The 23,866-nt window shown below is 24.8% G+C and overlaps 1 protein-coding gene across 1 annotated transcript in view; it reads right to left on the bottom strand.

Moving 5' to 3' along the window:
* LOC132941378 (leishmanolysin-like peptidase) overlaps nt 1–23,866 on the bottom strand; it is a 73,623-nt gene that overhangs the window by 42,613 nt on the left and 7,144 nt on the right. Inside the window, 1 exon segment of the mRNA XM_061009412.1 lies at nt 7,988–8,088. Within this exon segment, the coding sequence (XP_060865395.1) occupies nt 7,988–8,088 (101 nt within the window).

The following is a 23,866-nucleotide window of genomic DNA, read 5'->3' as shown; positions in this document are numbered from 1 at the left end:
TATATATAATTATAAATAAAGTGTATTTGCAATTCATGAATTGCATGCAAATATACAATGAATACAATTTTTTTTAAATATTTATTGGAATTTTCTACTATATTTCAATAGAACATTTATGGAATGTATTTTCAGTAAGCCTTCTTTTTTTTACAAATATAGATTTCCTAAAGTTGTATTATTTACACAATCGAAAACCCATGGTGTACAAAATTATACAATATAAATGTAAAAAAAAAAAGGTGGATAAGTGGATGTCGCTCTGCTGTACAGTAGGTTACAAGTTGGTCACTGTAATGGATGGTGTTAAATTTGAATTCAATGATATAATATCATTGTATAAGAAAAACGATTCTGAGCGAAAACGGTCAGTCAGCCTATGATATTACCAAGTATATTTGATGATATTATTGTGAATAAAGTAATTTATATATAACCTATTTAGGTGGAGCCTTATTTTAAATTTTCAATCCTTAGCCATAAAAGTTAAACATTTTATACATTTTCAACTACAAAATAATTAATAAATTATAAATTTGATAAATGTTGACAACATTTGAACTTTAAATGCTTATAAATAAAAACTGTGGCTAAGGATTTTTAATTTTTGAAACAATAACCTAGGAGCCTTCTATTAAATTTTCAAGCTTTTTTACTCATCAATATTTTATTGATATTTATAGAAAAAAAAACTAAAAAAATTGAAAACTGACAATGTCCGTAAACAGCTCAAAAAGAGTCAAAATATTTGGAAAATGTTATGGTGTATAGAAAATGCTAATATAAACATTCAGTCAAAATTTCATGTCCCTACGGTCATTTGTTTTAGAGTTACACCAAAAACCAAAATCGATTTTCTCAAAAACAGATTTTGCGTAATTCCCGTATTTCCTTAATTTTTCTTTTGTTTTTCACGTCGCTTTTGAAAACTACTGGAATTTTTACTTTTGACCCCCCAAAGTACCAACTAGATTCACTTTCCTATCAGAAAAGTTACTGTTGAAGAAAATCCAAGCATTTTTACTGTCCTAAAAAATGATGACAGACACAAAAATAAAAAAAAAAATTTAAAAAATTAAAAAATTAAAATATATATATAAAAAAAAAAACACACATCATTGTAAAATCAATACATTCATCGCTTCGCTCAGAATCTAAAATATTTATAGTTAGTAACTATAAAACCCATCTAAATAAAATTTCACGTGGTGAGTAAAACTTATCAAATTTCAATTGTCCTTTCAAAATTTGGACTGGGACGTGTTTGTTCTCAATTATTTTTTATCTTTACAGGTTATATTGCTTCAATATTGTTTTACAATTACGACACACCTACAGTTTTTTACCAAATACCAAATATCTTTGGAACATGTATGTTAAAATCATTCTAGAAATATATTAATAAATTATACACATATCTTTTAAATATTTTTAATTTTATACAAATGATACTATTTAAAGATACTTTTAAATATATTTTTTTTTTTTAAATTAAAGAAATTGCACGAGTTAAAGAATCAATTTTAAGTAAATTAATGGTAATTATTTAAGCACCTATTATAAATATTGAAGATAATAGAAAAAAAGTGGGTAAGTAGATGTCGCTCTGATGTACAGTATAGATTACAAGTGGGTCACTGTAATGGATGGTGTTAAATTTGAATTCAATGATATAATACCATCGTATAAGAAAAACGATTCTGAGCGAAAACGGTTAATCAGCCTATGATATACGTAAATAAGTATTTATAATCAATGATATTACAAAGTATATTTGATGATATTACTGTTAATAAAGTAATTTATATATTTACCTATTTACGCGGAACCTTGTTTTAAATGTTCAATCCTTAGCTATAGAAGTTGAACATTTTATAAATGTTTAACTATAAAATAATTATTAAATTTTATGAAAATTTGAACTTTAAATGTTTATAAAAAAATTATGCCTATTTATTTTTAATATTTTTTAACTACTATTGTAACAATATAACAGGAGCCTTGCATTAAATTTTCACACCTTTTTACCCAATAAATAAAAATTTATTGATATTTATAGAAAAAAAAAAACTGAAAAAATTGAAAACTGACAAAGTCCGTAAACAGCCCAAAAAGAGTCAAAATATTTTCAAAATGTTATGGTGTATAGAAAATCAAAATATAAACATTCAGTAAAATTTTCATGTATCTACAGTTATTCCTTTTTTAATAACACCAAAATAACAAAACCACTAGATGAGAAATCTAATGAATATCCAATATTGTAAACATATGAATTTCAAACGCTCATAAAAAATTTAATTTGATGTGCTTGTAGACATTTTTTTTTTAATAAAAGTAGACAAACTTAGGAGGAATCTTGTATAATATTTTCAAATTTTAGATTAAAAAATAAAAATTTTTTATGAGTTCTTAACTCAAAATAATTTGATAATTTTCGTGATTTTTCCGTATTTATGTTGTTTTTCCTAGCGTTTTTTAAAACTATTGAGAATTTTAAATTTTGATCTCCCCAATGCACCAACAATATTCACTATCCCATCGAACAATACTGAAGTTGAAAATCGAAGCATTATTTCGATTACTTATTGAGTACACAGACACAAAAAAAAAAACATCATTGTAAAATCAATACATTCATCGTTCCACTCAGAATCTAAAACTATAACCAAGATGTATACATTTTTAAACCATTTCTACCCTAAAGTGTTTTCAACTTAGAAAATATCACTCAACTATAATACAAATTTCTAAAATTATTATTTTTGAACAATATATTAATATCTGAGTCCTAAATATTAATCGTATATTATAATGATAAGAAATAAATGTATCATTGCACGATGTAATCAACTAAAACCAGTATTTAAAACAAAATATACTGACTTACTGCTAAAAAAATTATGAGAGATAACAAATGTAACTAATATCAGGTAGGTAATTATTATTTTTCGCTATGAATGTATGATCAACTGACTTACTAATAAAATTACTTACTTATCGATAGTGACTTATACATAGAGAAAGTCATGATAGAAAACTCTTATATACTTCACCCTCGGACGGTATTACAAAAACGAGAAAAATCGAAATGCATGTAACATAAAGTAAGTAATAAACTGTAATAACACTACAATGGCTACATAAACGTTGGATCCTTTTACCTTTATAGCAATTGTTCTTGATACTACAATATGTTTTAACTGTAATAATGTACGTATCGATTTATATGGACAATCAATTTACTTGGCATTGTAAAAATTAAAAAAAAAAACGTACCTAATATTTATTTACTTTTCGTTAACTGACCTTCTCTTTATAGATGAATAGAGAATTCCTAATGCTCACGATTAGTTTCGCAAACACGACAAATACAAAAATGAAACAAATGTGCCATGGTCACTATTGGTAGGTACCCAAGAAAAACAATACACAGTGAAAGCATATGAAGACGAATAAAGGGGAACTAATATTTTTAAGAACTCTATTTTATCTTATGACTGTTTAGTATCGGGTGGTATATAATATATAGGTTCAAATAGTGTGATCGGTCGTGATATTCTTTGCATCATCCTCCCAACCACATTGTAACAGGCTTTATTATACGATGTTTTTTTAGGTTAATTGACACAATCAGCAGTAAATTGAGAATTTTATTATAGTCACGTAGAATTTTACCATTTTTCAGATAGTGTGCTGGAAAAAATGTCTACTGGTTTTAAAAACATAAATATATTCCTAATATACAATACTGTGGTGATTATTTTTTTTAAGCACCCTTGAATCATCCAAATCAGATTTCCTGACAATTTTATAAAAACTGATTTGCAATTTAACATAATATTTATTATTATTATTCATACTAACATTTTTCATTTCAATATATTAATAAAAAACGTTTAGAAACATTCATTATTAAACTTCATACTAAAAACAATAAAAAGTACTTACGTACTTAATCGATTGTACAACTCTAAAAAAACCACACTTGAATAACAACCTAAATGAAATATTAAATCGTTATTTTTATGTTTATTAAATTTGTACAAAGTAAAAATAATAATAGTTTAGCGTATAATTTATATTCTGAATGGAGAGGAATCAAGGCATGTTTTTACAATGATGTATGTTATTTTACTGTTGATCATCAAGTTTAAAGAACAATAATCATAACGATTACAAAAAAAAATAAGTTGCATCCAATCCGAAAACAGATCGATGTTCAAAAGGAAATTTTCAGAACTTTTTACTGTATAATGACTTAAGATTTTCACCAAATGTTTATATTAGTATTTCCTAGACATGATAAAATTTAACAAAATTGTTTGGCTATTTTATACATAATATGAACATGTAATACAAGGTTTCTCGTAAGTTGTACTTATAGTATAGTTGAAAAATATAGAAAATAACTTATAATATAATCGTAAGTTATTTTTTTGACGAAATTGGGTATTCAAATCTAAAATAATGATTTTTACGATTTTAGTTATTTTGTTGTATTTCAAAAAATATTAATTGTTCACATTTTACCTACTATTTTGTATATTATTATTTTATATAGGAAGACAATACAAATTTCTATAATAGACGTCAGTATTCACATGCGATGTTTAAAAAAAATGATAATCCACCAGTCTGTTCCGTTAAGAATGATTTTTTTTGTATAAAACGATTTATCATTGAATTCAAATGTAACACATCCATTACCTTACACTGACTTACTCAATAACTAGATACGCTCAAAATCTAATACATAGGAACTCCCTTGGTTTTGCTTTTATTGAATCAATATTGAACTAAAAATCAAAAGATTAGTTGATTTAACCTATGTAAAAATAACAAAATGTCTTAGGTAATTTGTTCGTGGAGTTTAATTATAATATTAATTTATGTAAATTGTTATTCGGATATTGTACAATTGAACATATTATTATACAGAATTATTTATTGTATATCGTAATCAAAGAAGTTAATAATAGTGGGTAAGGTATCTACACATAAAAAGAAGATCGATGTCAAAATAAATTAATAAGTCATGTTACGTATAAAAAAAAGCCAGTTAGGATTTACAGAGATCGGGTTTTCAACAATATCGTTTTGCTTCTATTATCAATGCACAGCAGTGCATTAAAAATTATAATATATAGGAATATATATTACTCAAGATAACTAGTATATTTGAAAGCAATGATAAATCATCACATTCAAAAAACAACTCTGAGAGAAGCCCGTTTTATTAGTATGTACATATTCTGTGTAGGACTAAGTTGTTAAATTGTAATTTACCCATAAATTAATTTTATATGTTAGGATCTTAAATTGCAATGAATATAGAAATTAAATTATACGTATCTATATAGAATTAAATTCTAAAATGTTATCATCCAAAATTACAAATATATTTAGAACCATAACTACATAGAAAATTAACTCTTTAAAAGTTTAAACTTGGAACAAACCTAGTTTTAAAAATAATACATTTTCTTATTTAGTTGTAATTCAAAAACAAAAAAAAATAATTTTTCACGAAATGTTTATTTTAGCATTTTTTATGCCTGTAATAATTTTCAATATATTGCGACACTTTTTGAGTATTTTATAGACATTTTTTCTGTCGATAAAAATGTTTCACTCGGTCAAAAAAACTTGAAGTAAAAGGTTCCTCATAAGTTTTTATTATAGCTATTTAAAAATGTTAAATAAACATAGGAACAATTTTTTTTTTAAAAGGTTTTAATGTTAAAATGTTGAAAACATTTTCAAATTATTTTGTAGGTAGTTAAAAATTAATAAAGTCATTTTTTATAGCTTAGGCTTAATAATTTAATACAAGATTCTTTATAACTTTTGAGTCATAAGTGATTTATTCTGATACCACAAAATCTAAAAAAAAATATAAAAACACACGTTTTATAGACATTATACTTCGCATTAAACGTTCAAATTTAAAACTGGGAAAAACAAAAAAAAAATGCGTGCATTTTTACGCAAAACTAGTTTTCAACAAAATCGATTTTTTTTTAGTTGTAATAAAAAAAAAACGAATAACCGTAGATAATATAAATTTTAACCAAGTGTTTATATTTGAAATGTCTACACACGATACCTATAATTTTCACAGTATTTCGACTCTTATTGAACTATTTATTGACAATTAATAGATTCGATTTTTTTAAAGATTTTTCCTATAGCTATCGATAAAAATAATTCACTCAGTTAAAAAGCTTGAAATTTTAATACAAGGTTATTAGTTGTTATTATAATTTATAGCTATTCAAAAATATTAAGAAGACGTTACCTATAAGTTTGTCGTCTCCGTCTTACACGCGTACGACATGGCAAATTTTCGTTCACTAGTTTCAATAGTGTGCTGTTAGTTTTGTTATTATAGTGAATTGACCTATTATCAAACTTTTAGATAAGAACATTATCTGCGGTTGAGTGTTAAGATTATATTCGATATGTTAAATTTCAATCCAAGTATGAGCATTTTTAATTTGAGATATTTCACATATTCGTGTCTTGAAAATTAAAATATTGAAATAATCGCCGAAGCTTAAGCACAATACCCTAGGAACAATGTGCAAGGCCTTGGGTTTTTGATGAAATTCCACTCAAGTGGCCAAATTTATACCATAATTACACTGAAATAAATATAGTTTATATAGGTACATGAACACGTTTAATGTGTTATGTTAATTATAACATATAAAATAAATAAATAGAACACTAACAAACATTTATATATTTTAATACCAATGGAATATGAATTACTACAACTAACGATGTGTTAATTAATATTTGAATATATTTAATATTGACTAAAGAAAAAGTATACAGAATAATTATAACTTAGTAAACAAATGTTTAATAAATGTACAGCAAATAAGTAAAATTCTTATTTTAAAGAAATCTTTTATGTTTAACCTAGTACAATTATTTATGTTAATTAGATGAAGTTTATTGTAAGTTTTATTGTGGTTAATAAAGTAAATCAAAACTGTTGGTAAGAAAGTTTTTAAAAATATGGTTACGTGAATTTACATTTGCATTTTATACAGCTGCTAAAATAAATAAGAATACACAAATGTATTCTCAATTTAAAAATAACCTAGCATATATAGATCTTAAATTCGTTTAAAATAACCTAAATATTCTTTTACATTCTGTAAAATATAAATAAATTATTTATACATAAATCACTTTTGTGGACAAAGGTATGGATTGAAATTAATAGTAAGTTACCTATCCCTACTTAAATTTAATTTTACAACTATCAACAAAAATCTAAGAAACTTCACTTGTGCATACTGCATTTTACATAATATCATTAAGTATCTTTACCTATTTACAAGTGTATTTTAATTTATTTTAATTAACAGGTATAAAGTATGTAAAACTGTGTTTAACTTTAATAATAGGGCAGGTCAAACAAGTACGCAAATCGTATAAAATATATAATAATATGATTAATAGTATCTGTTTACAAATGTTTTTGTCTTAAGACGACCTCTAAATTATTCTGTTTCTATCTATAGATACAAATACGGTAGATAATTCTATACGAAGGATATATGAATAAATATTAAATTGGGATATTATCTTCTAAGCAAAACATAAAGATATAAATATCTATCAGACCTGCAAATACGATGATGATGGATCATAGCTTATGCGGCTGTTTGCAATATATCGTCAATTAAATATCTAAACATCACGACTCGTCGGTAAATACAAAATAACAACTGTGCGTGCTCATGACGTATTTCATTGAGAAATGATTACGTCAAAACTCGAGATTGTAACACCATTATAGCAATATGTACATAAAAGAATTACAATAATAAAAAAATAACTACTCATTTTTTGTCGTATACAAAAAAGCATTCATTGTAATTTAACGTAATTGTATATAAGTATGTGAATTGATGATCATTAATTACAATAAACGTATAGTATCATAATAATATACACAATAATATACCTGTACACGCTCTCGTCGTAATAGAGAAGAATTCGCAGCGGCTGATTCACACTTCTTTTTCTCATTATGTGCGGTGATTCAATGTGCACTCCATGTATTACCTGGGATAACAATAAAAAAAATGGATATAAATATTTGTATTAACTTTAAGCATCATTTATCATGATTAAAAAGCAATTCATTTAATTAACTATATTATAATCTAATTTCATGTATATAATCACTTAAAATGATTTATTGTAAAAACACTTATGTATGAAACAATTAAATTAATAAATAGCTAATGAAAAACGATTCAGAGCGGAGACGGAGACGGTCTGCCAGCCTATATCTCTAAGAGATATTTTATTATATACTTAGATTGGTTTTAGTAATTTATTTTCTACTAGTAATATGATAGTTTAAATTTTGAACTATTTTTTGGCGAAAAAATTGCACATATTATACAATAATTATTATAATATTATTTCATATAATTTTAAAATGTCACTGTGTACGATAAATAATAATAAACGGAATGGCGAAAAAATTCAAGTCCCTACGAATAATATTTTTCGAATTACAACAAACTAACTAAAATCGTTATCTTTCATTTTAATATCCGATTTCTTAGAAAATTAAACATTAAACATCTATAATAAAAAATTGTAGAAATGTATTTTTGACATACTATAGAGGCCTCTGTAAAAACAATTTATTAATAGAACCTTTATTACATTTTCAAGCTTTAGCTATTAAAATGGAAAATGTAATACGTTTTTAACTACAAAATAATTTGTACATTTTCACGATTTTAACAGATTTTCTCAAAACTTGAACTTGAAAGCTAATAAAAAAAATGTATTTCAATGTTTTTAATATTTTTAAATTTCTATTAGAATAACTTATGTGAAACCTTGTAATACATTTCCAAGGATTTTGACCAAGAAAAACAATTTTTATATTATATAACTTTTCCTGATACTGGGAATTTTTTTTTTAACTCCTGAAGTACTTACTAGATCCAATTTTATAACAGAATCCGACCCAAAGTAGAAAATCCAAGCATTTTAACTTCTCCGAAAAATATTCATTCACAGGCATATACATTTTTTTTTAACAGACAACGTCATAAAACCCATGTGTTAAGAATTAAAAGTTTATGGAAATGATTTTATTTTAAAAGTGCTTGGGCATTATTTTTAATAAAAACCATATTGTAGGTTTATTTTATTCGTATGGAAACCTTATAGAATAGCCATAGTAGATAATAGGTACGTATGTGTATACTGCCTATATCAATAGATGATGGTTGAATAATCAATTCTATTATTTTTTAATGCATTACGAAAACAACAAATACACACGTACCTAATTCGGAGATAAATTTAAGGGACCCAAATTGTACAATAGAATAAACAAAAAAGAAATCCATAATGTTACATAACATTTAGTAGCTAAGCAAAATAAAAAATATGTTATCTTATAGGTAGATTTCTTTTACCTTTTTATTTATTTCCTATAGTTTAAGCGGAATTGCAGTCAAGGTAGATTGATCACAGGATAACGAAAAAAACCTAGGGAAGTCGCTCAGATACACAGTAGGTGTCGAGTGTAGATCGTCATTGAGTAAGTCTGTGTAGTAATGGTTGCGTGTTATATTTGAATTCGATAATAAATCATAATATAATAAACCTATACGAGGCTACTAATTTATTAGGATTCTGTGCAGAGACGTTGTATCAGTCTCTATTTTTAAATAGCTTAAATTGTATTTAAATAATTTGACAGTTTCAATATGTAAAGAAAATAAATATAGTCATACGTCAATGCGTTTAATTATGAATTACAAGCAAATGGTAAATGCCTTTACTAAAATAAATTGTACTCAAGGGATGTCGATATTTATAAATTGCTACAAGATCAAATTATCTGAAATATTATATTAAATTTGCAATATTAATATTAAAAATTGTATGAATTTTTACCTACAAAATAATCAGTTTTAATTTTACATGCTTATGATACATGCTGAATTTTCATAAAAATTCTCATTTTCATTAGTTTTACAAGATTATTTAGAAAAGTATTGGACATTTTTTACTTTTGAAAATTTAAGTTAGAAGATTGAAGCATTTTCACAGCTCCAAAAGTTGATGACGGATAAAAAAAATGAAAACCAAATACATTCATCGCTCCGCTCAGGACATAAATGATATTGGTATTTTTGTAGTCAACGTAATCATACATGGGAAATGTTTTTCCAAAATTATAATGTTTATAAATATCCTCATGTAACCTACCTATTCATTCGCAGAACTCAGAACAAGTAACAAAAAATCTCGTTACAACAGTTTATCCACCATAATTTGACCATTATAACAGGAAGTTGATGTTACGACATTTTAACTATAATAATAGAGCTATGTAATTTAATGAATATTATTATGTGACTAGGATTTTAACAAAACATTGTTATTTTTCTATACATGTATAGTTGTATTATTATGTATATACTGCATTCTACACGTAGTATGACTACTGACTACATTATACCTAAGGATAATGCATATTGTGTATAGTGTATTATGTATTCAAATTACATATTTTTTAACCTAATCTCGATAAATTAAATAACATAATTTCTATTCACGGAACAAATACAACTTTGTATGTAACCATTGTTAAGTACGATATCGTATATCAATAAAAGTTCAATTCAGTTTTATATATTGTTATTATTGCGTGTAATTTACTGATCTTCAAACACTTGAAATTGAACTTATTTTTTAACGATGAATTTAGTTTGATAATAATAATAACTATATCAAAATATAAAATTGATTTTAAACGTAATTAATTTTTTCAATATACTTGCATACACATAATCTCAGACAAGCGTACATAATACATATTATATATTTATATGAACGGGCTGAGAGCATAATATAATTATAATAATAATACGTACGCTCGGTTACCTATAATTAATTATAATACTCGCGTACCTACCACAACAGATATGTATTATATTGCGAGTTATATTGTGTACATTCAATATTCGTAATAAAATGGAATTATTTCATTTACCTTTATTAAATAATAATGCTACATAATTGTTGTACCTACCTATCTTACAAGTCACAGTAACAAGCAGATGTGTTACAAGTGCGAAACAAGTAAATTTCGGTCAGCAGTTTACGTTTAGCTTCGTTAGTTTTATTATAAGAGTAAATAGCGACATACAACCAAACTTTAAGACATCATTGTCAATGTTTTAAAGGGTACTCTTTCGATATTTTAATTTTAAAGCTAGTTATAAGTGTGTAAAATATTAAAACTTAAAAATGCAAGTAAGTAAAAAATCACGGCATATTCAGCAAGCATTTAGTTACCACGAATTTTTAGTTTAAAAAAAATATATATATAGGTAAATAACAATAATAATAAAATATTAATAATCAATGAACAATGCACATTAGTCTATAATGCGAATTAAAAAGATGTTTTATCACACTTGACTGTACCGAATTAACTAAATCCACAGCAGATTAAAGATTGAACATAAACGCGATACGTGTAACGTAAAACCCTTTTAATATATTGATTTTAATAAATTTAATTTAACTTCGATTATTACAACATAATAATTAGTTGATAAAGTATTTAATTAAACTAGTCTAGCTGAGTAATATAAATATAATGTTCATATTAGTAACGCTTTGAGGTAATCCGTGAAATTATATATTAATATAAATTGTCATGGTTTTTCTTAGCTTATTGTTTATATTATTTTTTAGAAATCAAAAATTTAATACTATTAAAAAATATCTACATTTTTTATAATTTCATAGCTATTAGTTAATGTTGTGGTCAATAATACAAATCCGAATATAATCGTATTTCGTGCGTTGCACTTGACCCCCCACAACAACCATCCATGACATGATGAAAAATTATTCTAGTTATAAGGTTTACTTTCATCTTTATATATTTAAAGCTATTATATCTACTGTTAAAAATAACTTAAGTTTAAATTAACCTAATAATGAATAAGCAACAGAATAACCAGCTTAGTTGAACTTATACTGATAATTATTTTTGAACTATTAACTGTGTTTTAATTCAAATATTCATATATAACACTTATAAATTATAATATACTATTATGACACTTATTAATAAAATATCTTGTTGGAATTTGAATAAGAAAAAGTAGATTTAAAAATAGATTATATATGAATATAAATAGTCAATAGATGATTTAGCTATAAAAATAGTATAATACTCAATTTAAGTAATTTTTCATCCTTTTTAGAGTTTAAAAAACATGAAATTGATTAACCCTGAACATAGATTGATATTTAATGTATATCAGTATATGTATTATGCGAGTTGTAATTACTAAGTGAATTCGGAATCATATTATTATGTGATAGAAATTAATTTATAGACTGAAAATGCACTGAAACTTTATTTAGTTACATTGTTGACTTCCTATATGTAACGCCTCGCTGAGCCGAATATTACACTTGTGTTTTTATAGTGATAATGTGTTTCAATATATTAATCAGATATTCAATGATTTTAAAATTAAGTTGCTACATATTAGTTATGATATTATTATAATTTATTAGCAATGAAGTAAAATGTGTGAGTTATATATGAAATATTTAATATTACGTCAAAGACAAACACAACGATGTAATTTTATTTTTAATAAAATAACAAGCGTCATCTGTGACTAGAAATTAAATGGAATAGCCAGAGAGTATAAAAAATTAATTTTCTTCCCAGATGAAACATTTTTATGAAAACTGCAAATTAAAATCTTTGAAAAATGGAACCACACCATTCATTGAAAAATAGACAATTTTTCCACCGAAACGTGTACCGCAAATATAGAGTGTTTTTTGGCGTTAAGTTAAAAATAAGAGATACAATATAAAAAAAGGTGGGCAAGTGGGTATCGCTCTGCTGTTGAGTAGTTTACAAGTGGGTCACTTTTATGTATGATGTTAAATTTGAATTCAATGATATAATATCATTGTATAAGAAAAACGATTCTGAGCGGAGTCAGTCAGACAGCCTTTGATATTACTAAGTATACTAGATGGATGATATTATTATGAATAAAGTATAATTTATATAATACTAGCTGTCCCACCCGACGTTATCCAGGCCGAAGATTTGTATTTTTAATAAGTATATTTGTACAAAATGTATATTATATCATTTATATCTATTTTTTTGTGTACATAGCAACAATTAATAAACAAAAATTTCTATCGTAAATCTCAAAATGTCTGTTTGAGCACCGAACGGGGGTGTTTCATTTATATAATATGCATGTTATATACATATAAACCTTCCACTTGAATCACTCTATCAATTAAAAAAACCGCATCAAAATCCGTTGCGTAGTTTTAAAGATCTAAGCATACAGAGAGAAAAATGGACTTTGTTTTATAAATATATATATATATATATAATAGAACCTATTTACGTGGAATCTTGTTTTAAAATTTTCAATTCTTAGCTTTAAAAGTTGAATATTTTATAAATTACCATACAAATTAATTATTAAATTTTGTGAAAAATCGAACTTTAATGCTTATAAAAAAAAGTTGTGCCTATGTATTTTTAATATTTTTCAAATGCTACAGTAACAATATATCAGGATCCTTGTATTATAATTTTAAGCTTTTTGGACCCAACGAATAATATTTTATTGACATTTAGAGGAAAAAAAACTAAAAATTGAAAATGTTTGTAAACAGCTCAAAACGATCAAAATATTTTAAAAATTTTATCAAGTATTGGAATTGATAAAATAAACATATTATGATATATATTTCAAGTGTCAACGGATTTTCGTTTTTGAATTACAACAAAATAAGAAAATCGCTACATAAGAAATCAAGTGAATATCTGCAATCTTGTAAAAATATGAACTTCAAACGCTCATAAAAATTGAATTTGACTTTCTTGTACACATTTTTTTGATAAATGTAGACAAACTTATGAGGAATCTTTTATAACTATTTTTAAATCTTGACTATTAAATAACTATTTTCGTGATTTATACGTGTTTTGTCAACATTTTAACTTAAAAAAATTGTGACTGGATTTTCAATATTTTTCAAATGTCATTGTAACAATATATTAAGAGCCTTGTATTAAATTGTCAAGCTTTTTTACCAGACAAATAAAATTTTATAGACATTCAGAGAAAAAGAAACTAAAAAAATTGGAAACTGAAAATATCCGTAAACAGTTCAAAACATATCAAAATATTTTCAAAATGTTATCGTGTATAGAAAATGTAAATATAAACAACCAGTGAAAATGTCACGTATTTAGAGTTATTTGTTTTAGAGTTATGCCAAAAACCAATATCAATTTTGGCGAAAACCAAATTAGCTTAAAAATTCCCGGTTTTCCTTAATTTTGTTTTTTGTTTTTCTCGGCGCTTTTGAACACTAATGGGATTATGGGATTTCGACCTCCCCAATTCACCAACTTAATTCACTTTTCCATCGAACAAGATACTGAAGTTGAAAATCAAAGCATTATTTCGTCTACTTATCGTGGACAAACAAAAAAAATTTAAAAAATTTAAAAAACACACATTATTGTAAAATCAATATTATACATTCATCGCTCCGCAAGAATCTAAAATAAATTAATAATAATATTTACTATTTAATACCTAATAAAAATTAAAAATATGGAAACAGTATAAAATACATGCTGACAGTGTTTTTTCATAATTATTATTATTATAGGTACCACTACCTATATTTAATTATTTACCAGATGGCAGATACATAACATATTATATTATATACAATTCTAGTAAGGAATAAAAGAAGAATTGAATAATTATCTGTCAATGTTATTTAGACGGAAAATTGGCCGTGTACCTTCTGGAATTATGCCATGTGATTATGCAATCTTTCGATTGTGCATTATAAACCGTTATACAGAGATTCATCACGTACATATTGACCGAATGTTGTAAGATTCATTTGTTGGACACGAATATTATTGACTATTGTATTCCTATAATGTGTAGATGGTTATGGTTAGCGTAGTAGAAATTATTGCTTCGATGAGAAAATACTGAGAAACAATAGTTGTATTGAAATATTGAACAGTTTTAAATTTATTTATAAATATTGAACCATTATTATTAAGAATGAAAATTCTTTTCTAAAAAATATGAACTTAATTTAAATTAAACAAACATTGGCTACTATAGATAAGCTTAAACTGTTTCCAAAAAAGGTTTCATAAATATTAAATATACGATAATTTATAGTTTATGTTAATAGTTATTGGCTTACCATTTTAATAAAATAATCTTTATTTAAGTGGAAACGCACTTATTTGAAATATTTATAATAATTAATTAAAAAAATTGCAATTATTAATATTAGTATAATAGTATATGAGCATAAATAAAACTACAATAATCATAAAATAAATAAATTATAAGTAGGTTAGTATTTTGTATTTTGTATTTAATCTTGTTTTAAAATATTTCAATATAATAACATGTCTCATTTGTCTCATCAACCTACTACAAGTTTGACACATGTCATTTGTACATTATATATTATAATATATTGTAATTATTCGGTATTAGTGATATAAATAAATAAAAACAAATAAAAATTAATATGTTTAGTTCGCGTAATTATTTGTTGTTGTGGGAGTTTGCGGAGTTTACGGTCTAAAAAAGAAACATTACCTGTTAATTACTTATTATAATGAAAAGAAAATGATTAGGAAATTTTCCTTAAATAATGGGATGAACATAAAATATAAAACTAGGCATTATATAATAAAATAATAAATGTATCATTAACATTATCTATGACATTTATGAAATTTCATCGTTTGTATACGATAACTATATGTCTATATGTAAACGACAGTACTGATTAGTTTGTATAAATTATGTAAAAACAAAACAAGACTAGGTACATGTTATAAAAGTAAATATTCATGTTTTTTGAATATACGCCTACAGAAAATTAACATACGTCGTGTAAACTAACTGTTTTAGTTAATATTTAATACAATTTCAATGTTTGAAGAACTATTAACTTACAGTTTACACTCAATCACGGTTCAAATAAACTTATGTAAAAGTTAATAAAATCGATATCTAATCAAATTACGTCATTTTTGAGGTGTTAATGTTAATGCAATTAGGAAGAGTAAGACGGGAACAAATTAATTATTATTGTTTGGAAGTTCCTAACTCATAACTAAATTGTGTATACACACGATTCGTATTCATGCCTCTACATTCAACCACCCTCCTGCAATTAGTCATATAATATGTTCGCTATTTGAATATTATACAATAGTTTCGTCTACATTTGTACAACATATAAATTATTTCGTAGACTAAGAAACACAGAAACACATACTACATAACTATTTGGAACACAGTTTTTTTTTTTTACACATATATAATTGAATTTCATGCTCAACTGGCAGAACAAAATTTCCGGTAAGACCAGCGTTAAAAAAAACTACCTATATACGTTTTATCCATTAACTACGATTTATTAAGATTAAAAACCACATTCATCGTACATTCTTATATATTCATCTAAATCACCCTAGCACCCCCGCCCCCCCCCCACGGATCCACTGCTGGATTTACGTATATTTTCACTATTTTCCTAGTATATTGGTTAGATTAAAGTCGTCTAGTTTTGTTAAATGGTTCGAACTCGTTAGATGTTTATCGAATGTATTTGGCTGAATCAGATTTTGGTATGTGATTGTTGATTATGTCACTGGTGAGAGTAGGCCATGACAAGAGACATAGGAAACACAATTTAAGTTTTAAAAAATAATAATAATATAAAAGTTATATTTTAAGCCTCCTTTATAAAAACTTGTGATTTTTAAATTGTAATTCCTTAACCGATTATGAGTGTTTTATTAAAGTGCAGCAAAATAACATGACTTAATATTATAGAGTTTGTTAAATCAAGTTCATCATAAATTTCATTATTTTTTATCGGTATTTTTTGTTTTTTGTTTTGGAGAATACTATAAAAAAAAAATTGAAACACAACATCCATAAAGTACTAACTCGATGAAACTTTCGATTTAACATAACTTCTACTATAGACGAAACGATATAAAACCAAATAAAACCAGCTGAAATAAAAAATATTGCTCAGATACTAAAACTAACATACAAAATACATCATTTATAATTTTAAATATAATCCTTAATAATTGAACAGTTTTTTTTTTTTTTTAATGCGGTAGTTACTATAGTTATTAAAAACGAGTGATGACACAAGCGACAACCATAATTGTCCACTGTTCAGAGTTTTATGTGAGTAATAGTATCGACAATTATAGATTTCGATATTGGCAATTGGTGTTACTATGTACATTAAATTTAAATAGGAATATTGTAAAGCAGAAAAAACCTTTGGAAAATCTAAAAAATTATGTAACAGTAATACGTACTATTGTAGTAGGTATATACCTACCATAGGGAACGTTACATTTAAAGAAGTAATCAACAACGAGAACAATGCATATCCGGAAATAACAAATTTGGTATTCTATGGAAAAAACTATATATTACGTTATGTCTAGGTTATCATTCCGAAAGAATGTTCTTTTTTTTAAGAACAATGGTTTGCAAATCATTGTTGTAATTCAAGAAAGAAAGCACAATAAATAATAATTAACGATATATCAAAAGATGAATAATCAGTGGTATTTATTATTTAAAATATTTTCACTCTGAGGTTTTCTGAATGTCGTTATAATAATCAATATAAATCAGTCAGGTCTTTCCAAAAATCATGGTGCTTGACATTTATAAGAAAGTGGCCAAAACTACCTACTTTAATAGTAATTTTAACTTAAAAAGTAACTAATATAACCTGCAGAAAACATATACTGTATAAATACTATCACTTATAAATGTACTACATGAACATTGAAAGGTGAATAAAAATATTATAAAAATTAATCGTATAGTCATTAGTCATGTATATAATAATATATACATAATATGAATTATGAAATATGTAGGTACTTCTATCAAAAGAGTATTTAACAATATCAAAAGTTAGTTTAGAAATTATGACTAAATTTAATATTCATATTAAACGAGTTGTTAGACATTTTAGAATCAACGTCTATACTTTATAGGTACATAAATATAGGTAAATGCAACTTTAAAATAAACGTAAACATTTCAAAACATTATCGGAACAAAAAAAAAACAGATTTAAAATAAAAACATGTTAATAATATAAAATATTTTATATTTTGATTATGATTGACAGTTATAAAAAAAATAAACATACAATTTATCAATCATATTAACTACGGATATTTCCTAGCATATAATATTTGCGCATGACAATTTTATAATCGTTATTATATTATACCACATAATATGTCTAAACGTATTATAAATACGCGACCCGTTTTGTCTTGGCTCTATTAATTCAATGTAAAAAAAAAAAGAATAACAAAAAAATTTTTAATAACAACCATATAAATTGGATAACAATGACCGATTCTAAGCATAGAAAAAAACGCAACAAATAATAATAATACTGTAGACATACCTAAGACCATGGATTATAATAATGCATATTAAACCTAGATATACGAAAGTTTCATTGTAAAAAATGAATTAATAATATTTAATTATGAAATATTTAAATATCAAAAAATGTAATCTATTATCAAAACAATTACAGATAAGATATATTTATAATATAAATTATATATTATATTATGTATATATACTACACTGATATTATTTAAATAGTTTTGTTTAACCACAGTAATAATACCACCTACATTTTTTTTTATTTGGAGCAGGAGAAAGGAAACGATTGGTATTAGTAATTCAACGTTTTACTTTTTTTATGAGTAAGTATTTTTATTTTTGAAAAACACTTTCAAGGACAGGCTTGAACTGTAAAAGTGCACTAAGTTTTAAAACTTAAATATCTTACCGTTGAAAATAAATTGAACAACGTCATTTAGACAAGTCAATATTGCAAATATCTAATGATTCTGTAATATTACGTATATTTTAATTATGTGTTCAAACTAAAATAACAGTTACAGTTATAAATAAAGAGATTCAAATTATATAATGATATTAGCACTTTATAAATGTAATAAACTTCATTTAATTAACATTTAAAAATATCAGTTAGAAGGTTAATTTAATAATATCATGTTATAGATTATATAACATCAACTATAGCAATACAAAAAATATTCCCAAACTCAAACAATATAAATTAATAATTTCCATAGGTATCTAAATAAGATCTCAATAAGCTCATAAAGTCCTAACATATTTTAACAACAAAAACAAATATTTAATAAATATAATTTTATTGATCTTAAATTAAACAGTAATTTAATAATTAGTTTTTAAACTCTAACATTCAAAAATATAAAATTTTGATATACTTTAACGGACAATTAATTAGATCTTAATTTAATTCAAAATATGTTTTGTGTTAACATAAAAAATATCAACTTATCAAAGTTATTATTAATTATCTAAACTGGAATTTAGAATCAATTATAAATAAATAAATAATGAAGCTTTGTCGAAAGCTCATTTTCCGCCCTGTCCTATTATACTGTCATACACCCATATAGACATCATATTGAACACTTGTTTCTGTAAATGTGAATCTAAATGTTGCATAACGGTTCTCTGAGTCTGGTAGAAAAAGAAGGAAACAAAACTGGTTTCCTGCTATTTTTTTTATCGTAAGACACTTCTAACAGTTCTAACAGTATAATAAGTAATAACATTCTGAACAAAAAACAGGTTTTTGTTTATTATTTACGTACTTTTAGTAACTAAATGAAAATTTCAATAATTTTATTTACATATCAAGCTTAGTTTAACTTAAAGTTCCTTAAAAAATAAGATATATTGAAACTAAATCGACAAATAACAATTAAAATGACTTACAACAAAAAGAGACGTAAATACAACGTTCAACGTTGTATTGTATTACACAATTTATATTTTTATCTACCAACGTGATTTGCGATAATATCCTAGTTTAAAGAATACAACTAAAATATGAATTATGTAATTTTTCCATATCCAAAAATAATCCATTAATCCATACCTAATTTCTATGAATTGTATATTATAGTAAATTTATATAAAACAAAAAAAAATTTTCTTACAGACAGGACATACTAATACATAATAGGCACATTGCTACATATTATTATGTAGTATCATAATATAATTATTTTAAACATAGACTATTGCAGCGTCATAAAATAAATTAGGTAAATAGTTATTAACATATTGCATATACTTAATATTAAAATATATATTTCAGACATCCACAAATTATAGAAAATTGCTTAAGAAATTCAATGACGCAATTAAAGTATGAATCACAAACCAAAATTGAAATATTATTATTGAGGTTAATGTTACATTACTGTTTTCTTTGTAACAGTATTTAAAACTCGATCGACAGAAGCTGATAAGTATTTTGTGAAATTTTGCCAAGTGAAAACAAATACGTTTTAAGAATAATCATCACGATAGAATTGTAACACCATTTAAACGGTTGCCAAAAATAAATGTTGAGTTGAAATCGAATTGTGTGCTCCTCGTCATACATATGATTTTCTCGCATGTTCTTTTTAATGTAAAATAGCAATATTATCTAGTGATGAGACTTTCACCGGTAAAATGTATTATTTATCCATACCATCGTCTAAAATAATGTCGGAAAAATAATATAGAATGCATATATTTAATCACATTGACATTTCATTATTTCCTATATGTTCGTTCAATCAAATGAAAACTCTTATATTATTTTAAATTACATTTTACGGAAAATAACGAATTACGAAGACGAAATATATACATAAATAATAATAGACTACTTATGATTTGATAGGTAACGTACCAATTAATTAACAACAACATATATGTTTTCTTATTTATAGTACATAAGTGGGTGTATAATAAGTATTGAATTTAAAATGGTTAAATAATGTTATGTTATTCATAATGAAAAAAAAATTAATTAATTTATGTTTAATTCTTTAATTATGTACCTACTTACCAAATGGGCCTTAATAGGATGTCAGCGCACACTATTTGTTTTCTCTCTTTGATCCACGCGCGACATAACAAATGTACGTTTAGCAAAACCAACCCTGTGTTATTACTTTTAATATTAGAGTGAATTCACCTATTAATTCTTATCAAACTTTAAGTTAAGAACATAACCTGTGTTTCTACGTTGGCTATTTTACGATATTTTAATTTTTATGTAAGTTATGAGCGTGTAGGTACATTATTACAATTTTAAAATGCTTATACATTGTTTAAAAATTAAAACATCGTAAAAAAGTCAACGTAGGGACACATACAATGTTCTTAGCTTAAAGTATGATAATAGGTGAGTTCACTCTTATATTAAAAGTAACAACACAGGGTTGGTTCTGCATAACATAAATTTGCTATGTAGCACTTGGGTCAAGGAAAGAAAACAAATGAGGCGCTGACATCCTCCTAAGTTGATAAACCAAATAGTTAAAATAAATAAATTATGTAATTACATAATTAGTTAGAAATTCGAATCATTACATAACTTAACAAAACAATAGAATATAGGTACTGATATTAAAATTAATTTTGATGTTACATTAAGTAGTAAACAATTACAATTTAATATGCATCTATGAGAATATTACTGAACTTCGTTGGTAATAATTGTATTAATAAAAATGCAAGTATACATTATACCATTGATTATACCTATAAAATGTATTGTGAATAATGGAGTGATATAGCTATACGCCTACATCCCATATCTACTTTTATGATTTTACTAAATAATGTTTATCTATATTTAGGTTACTCCAGCAGATTACTCATATATTGTTTACTTTGTAGTTTGTACATTCTATGAAATATATGTCAAATTCATACTATTAGTTATTTTAAAAAGTGAATATAATAATAGATTATTCTCTTCACAGTTAACACTTATTATTTCAAAAACTTTTTTTTTTTTGTATATAAATTGAAGTCATAAAGATAAATTCTATTTGGTACTATTTTTTTATCGTTATTCTTTAAAAATTTTTGAAGGATAACATACATTTTTAATTTAATAATCCTAAGCAGAACATTTTTCTGATCAAATTTGAAACGAGTAGCCAATTATCAGTATTTAAAGTTGAGATGAGCTGAGTGGATTAGCACAGGGATACTCCACAAAATATTGGTCTACTACTCCGTTCAACTATAACTTACATACTGATGAATTAGATCTACGAATATAGAACTATAAATGTATGTCAGCATTGAAAAATATAAAAAATATTATAATAATGATCAATAAAGATATGGTAATAAAATATAATTTTCCTCTACAAAAATATTGTTTTTTAATGATTTTAAAATATAAAGAAAAATACTTATATAATTGTCGAGATAAAGATTGTTTACTTTTAAGAGAATCACTTTTTTTTAAATATCGTAATTATTTAATAGTATTAATTTAATTTATGTTTGATTTTGATTTCGTTCATTTCTTAATTTAAACTATAAACATGCTTTTTACTTTTTTAAATATTTATAATTTAATTTATTAAAGGTCTGAAATACAACATATCGACATACGAATCTACTACCTATATATGTTAATGGGCTGGACACAGCATATTTTTCTGACCGTTACAATTACCATATAAACCAAAATATAACACAGATGTGAATTAATAATATCATATCGTTTTCATACCTAAGAGCCCCTAGCAACCGATGAATAATATAATTACATTACTATAGTAACAAAAAAAAAACAAAACCAATAAATCTGGATCCAATTTTTTGGTTTAGTTTTTTTTAAGGTACGTAGGTATGTTAATATTTTAAATTTCAGACCTTAAACAAGTTAAATTATAAATATTTTAAAAAGTAGCAAGCATGTTTATAATTAAAATTAAGAAATTAACGGAATCAAAATCAAACATTAATTAAATTAATACTTACTATTAAATAATTATGATGTTTAAAAATAAAAAATACATTGTATACGTTACGTATAATACATAGTTGATACTTATAATTTATTATCTGTTTATTTTGGCGATATCGGTACACCTACCATTTTATACCTATAGGTGCATGAATATTTTAAGTCAAAAATGTCTTCTTACGTAATATGTACATATATTTACAACAATAATTTCGCGTATTACAGCTTCCTGAGTGAGGAGGCCTAAAGAGTTCCGGGGTCTCGTCAATATACATATATGGCTGTATACTATGGTATTCCGATCCGTTATTTTACTATAAGCCAGCTTTTACTTTCATATTCTACACCACGTTGCACCAATAAGTTATTTAATAGAGTAGGTATACTCGTTGTGACGGTTTCAGTTTTACTTTACGTTTTTAATACAGGTATATATACACTATACTATACAGAACGTTCGTTGTGTTCCTTTTTATACACCTGGAGGCTATCACGATTTACCGCGGAAATACTACGTGTGTGTAACGCCCATTCGGTCTCCAATATGCAATTTTATTGCTTTGTGGTTTTTAAGAAAAGCGTATAACTTATACTTTTAAATAATTTATTTAAGCTAACTTAATTCATTTTTATTAGCTATGGACTCAAAGTTGTAAGAATTTATTTTGTAAATTAAAAACAGTTTAATAACGACAGAAAAGATACTTGTGACTTGCAGTTTACCTAAACCAATTTTATAAGTTATGAAAAACATTAAACTAAATAAAATAAAAATTTGGTGATAATAAAAGTATATTCTTCAGTACTGTAATAATTTTAGTAATAATGATTG

This window comes from Metopolophium dirhodum, chromosome 3 (genome assembly GCF_019925205.1).
Source record: "Metopolophium dirhodum isolate CAU chromosome 3, ASM1992520v1, whole genome shotgun sequence".
Taxonomy (NCBI): Eukaryota; Metazoa; Arthropoda; class Insecta; order Hemiptera; family Aphididae; genus Metopolophium; species Metopolophium dirhodum.
The sequence above is the reverse complement of the archived record's forward strand: the minus strand, read 5'-3'. Positions and strand labels throughout refer to the sequence as shown.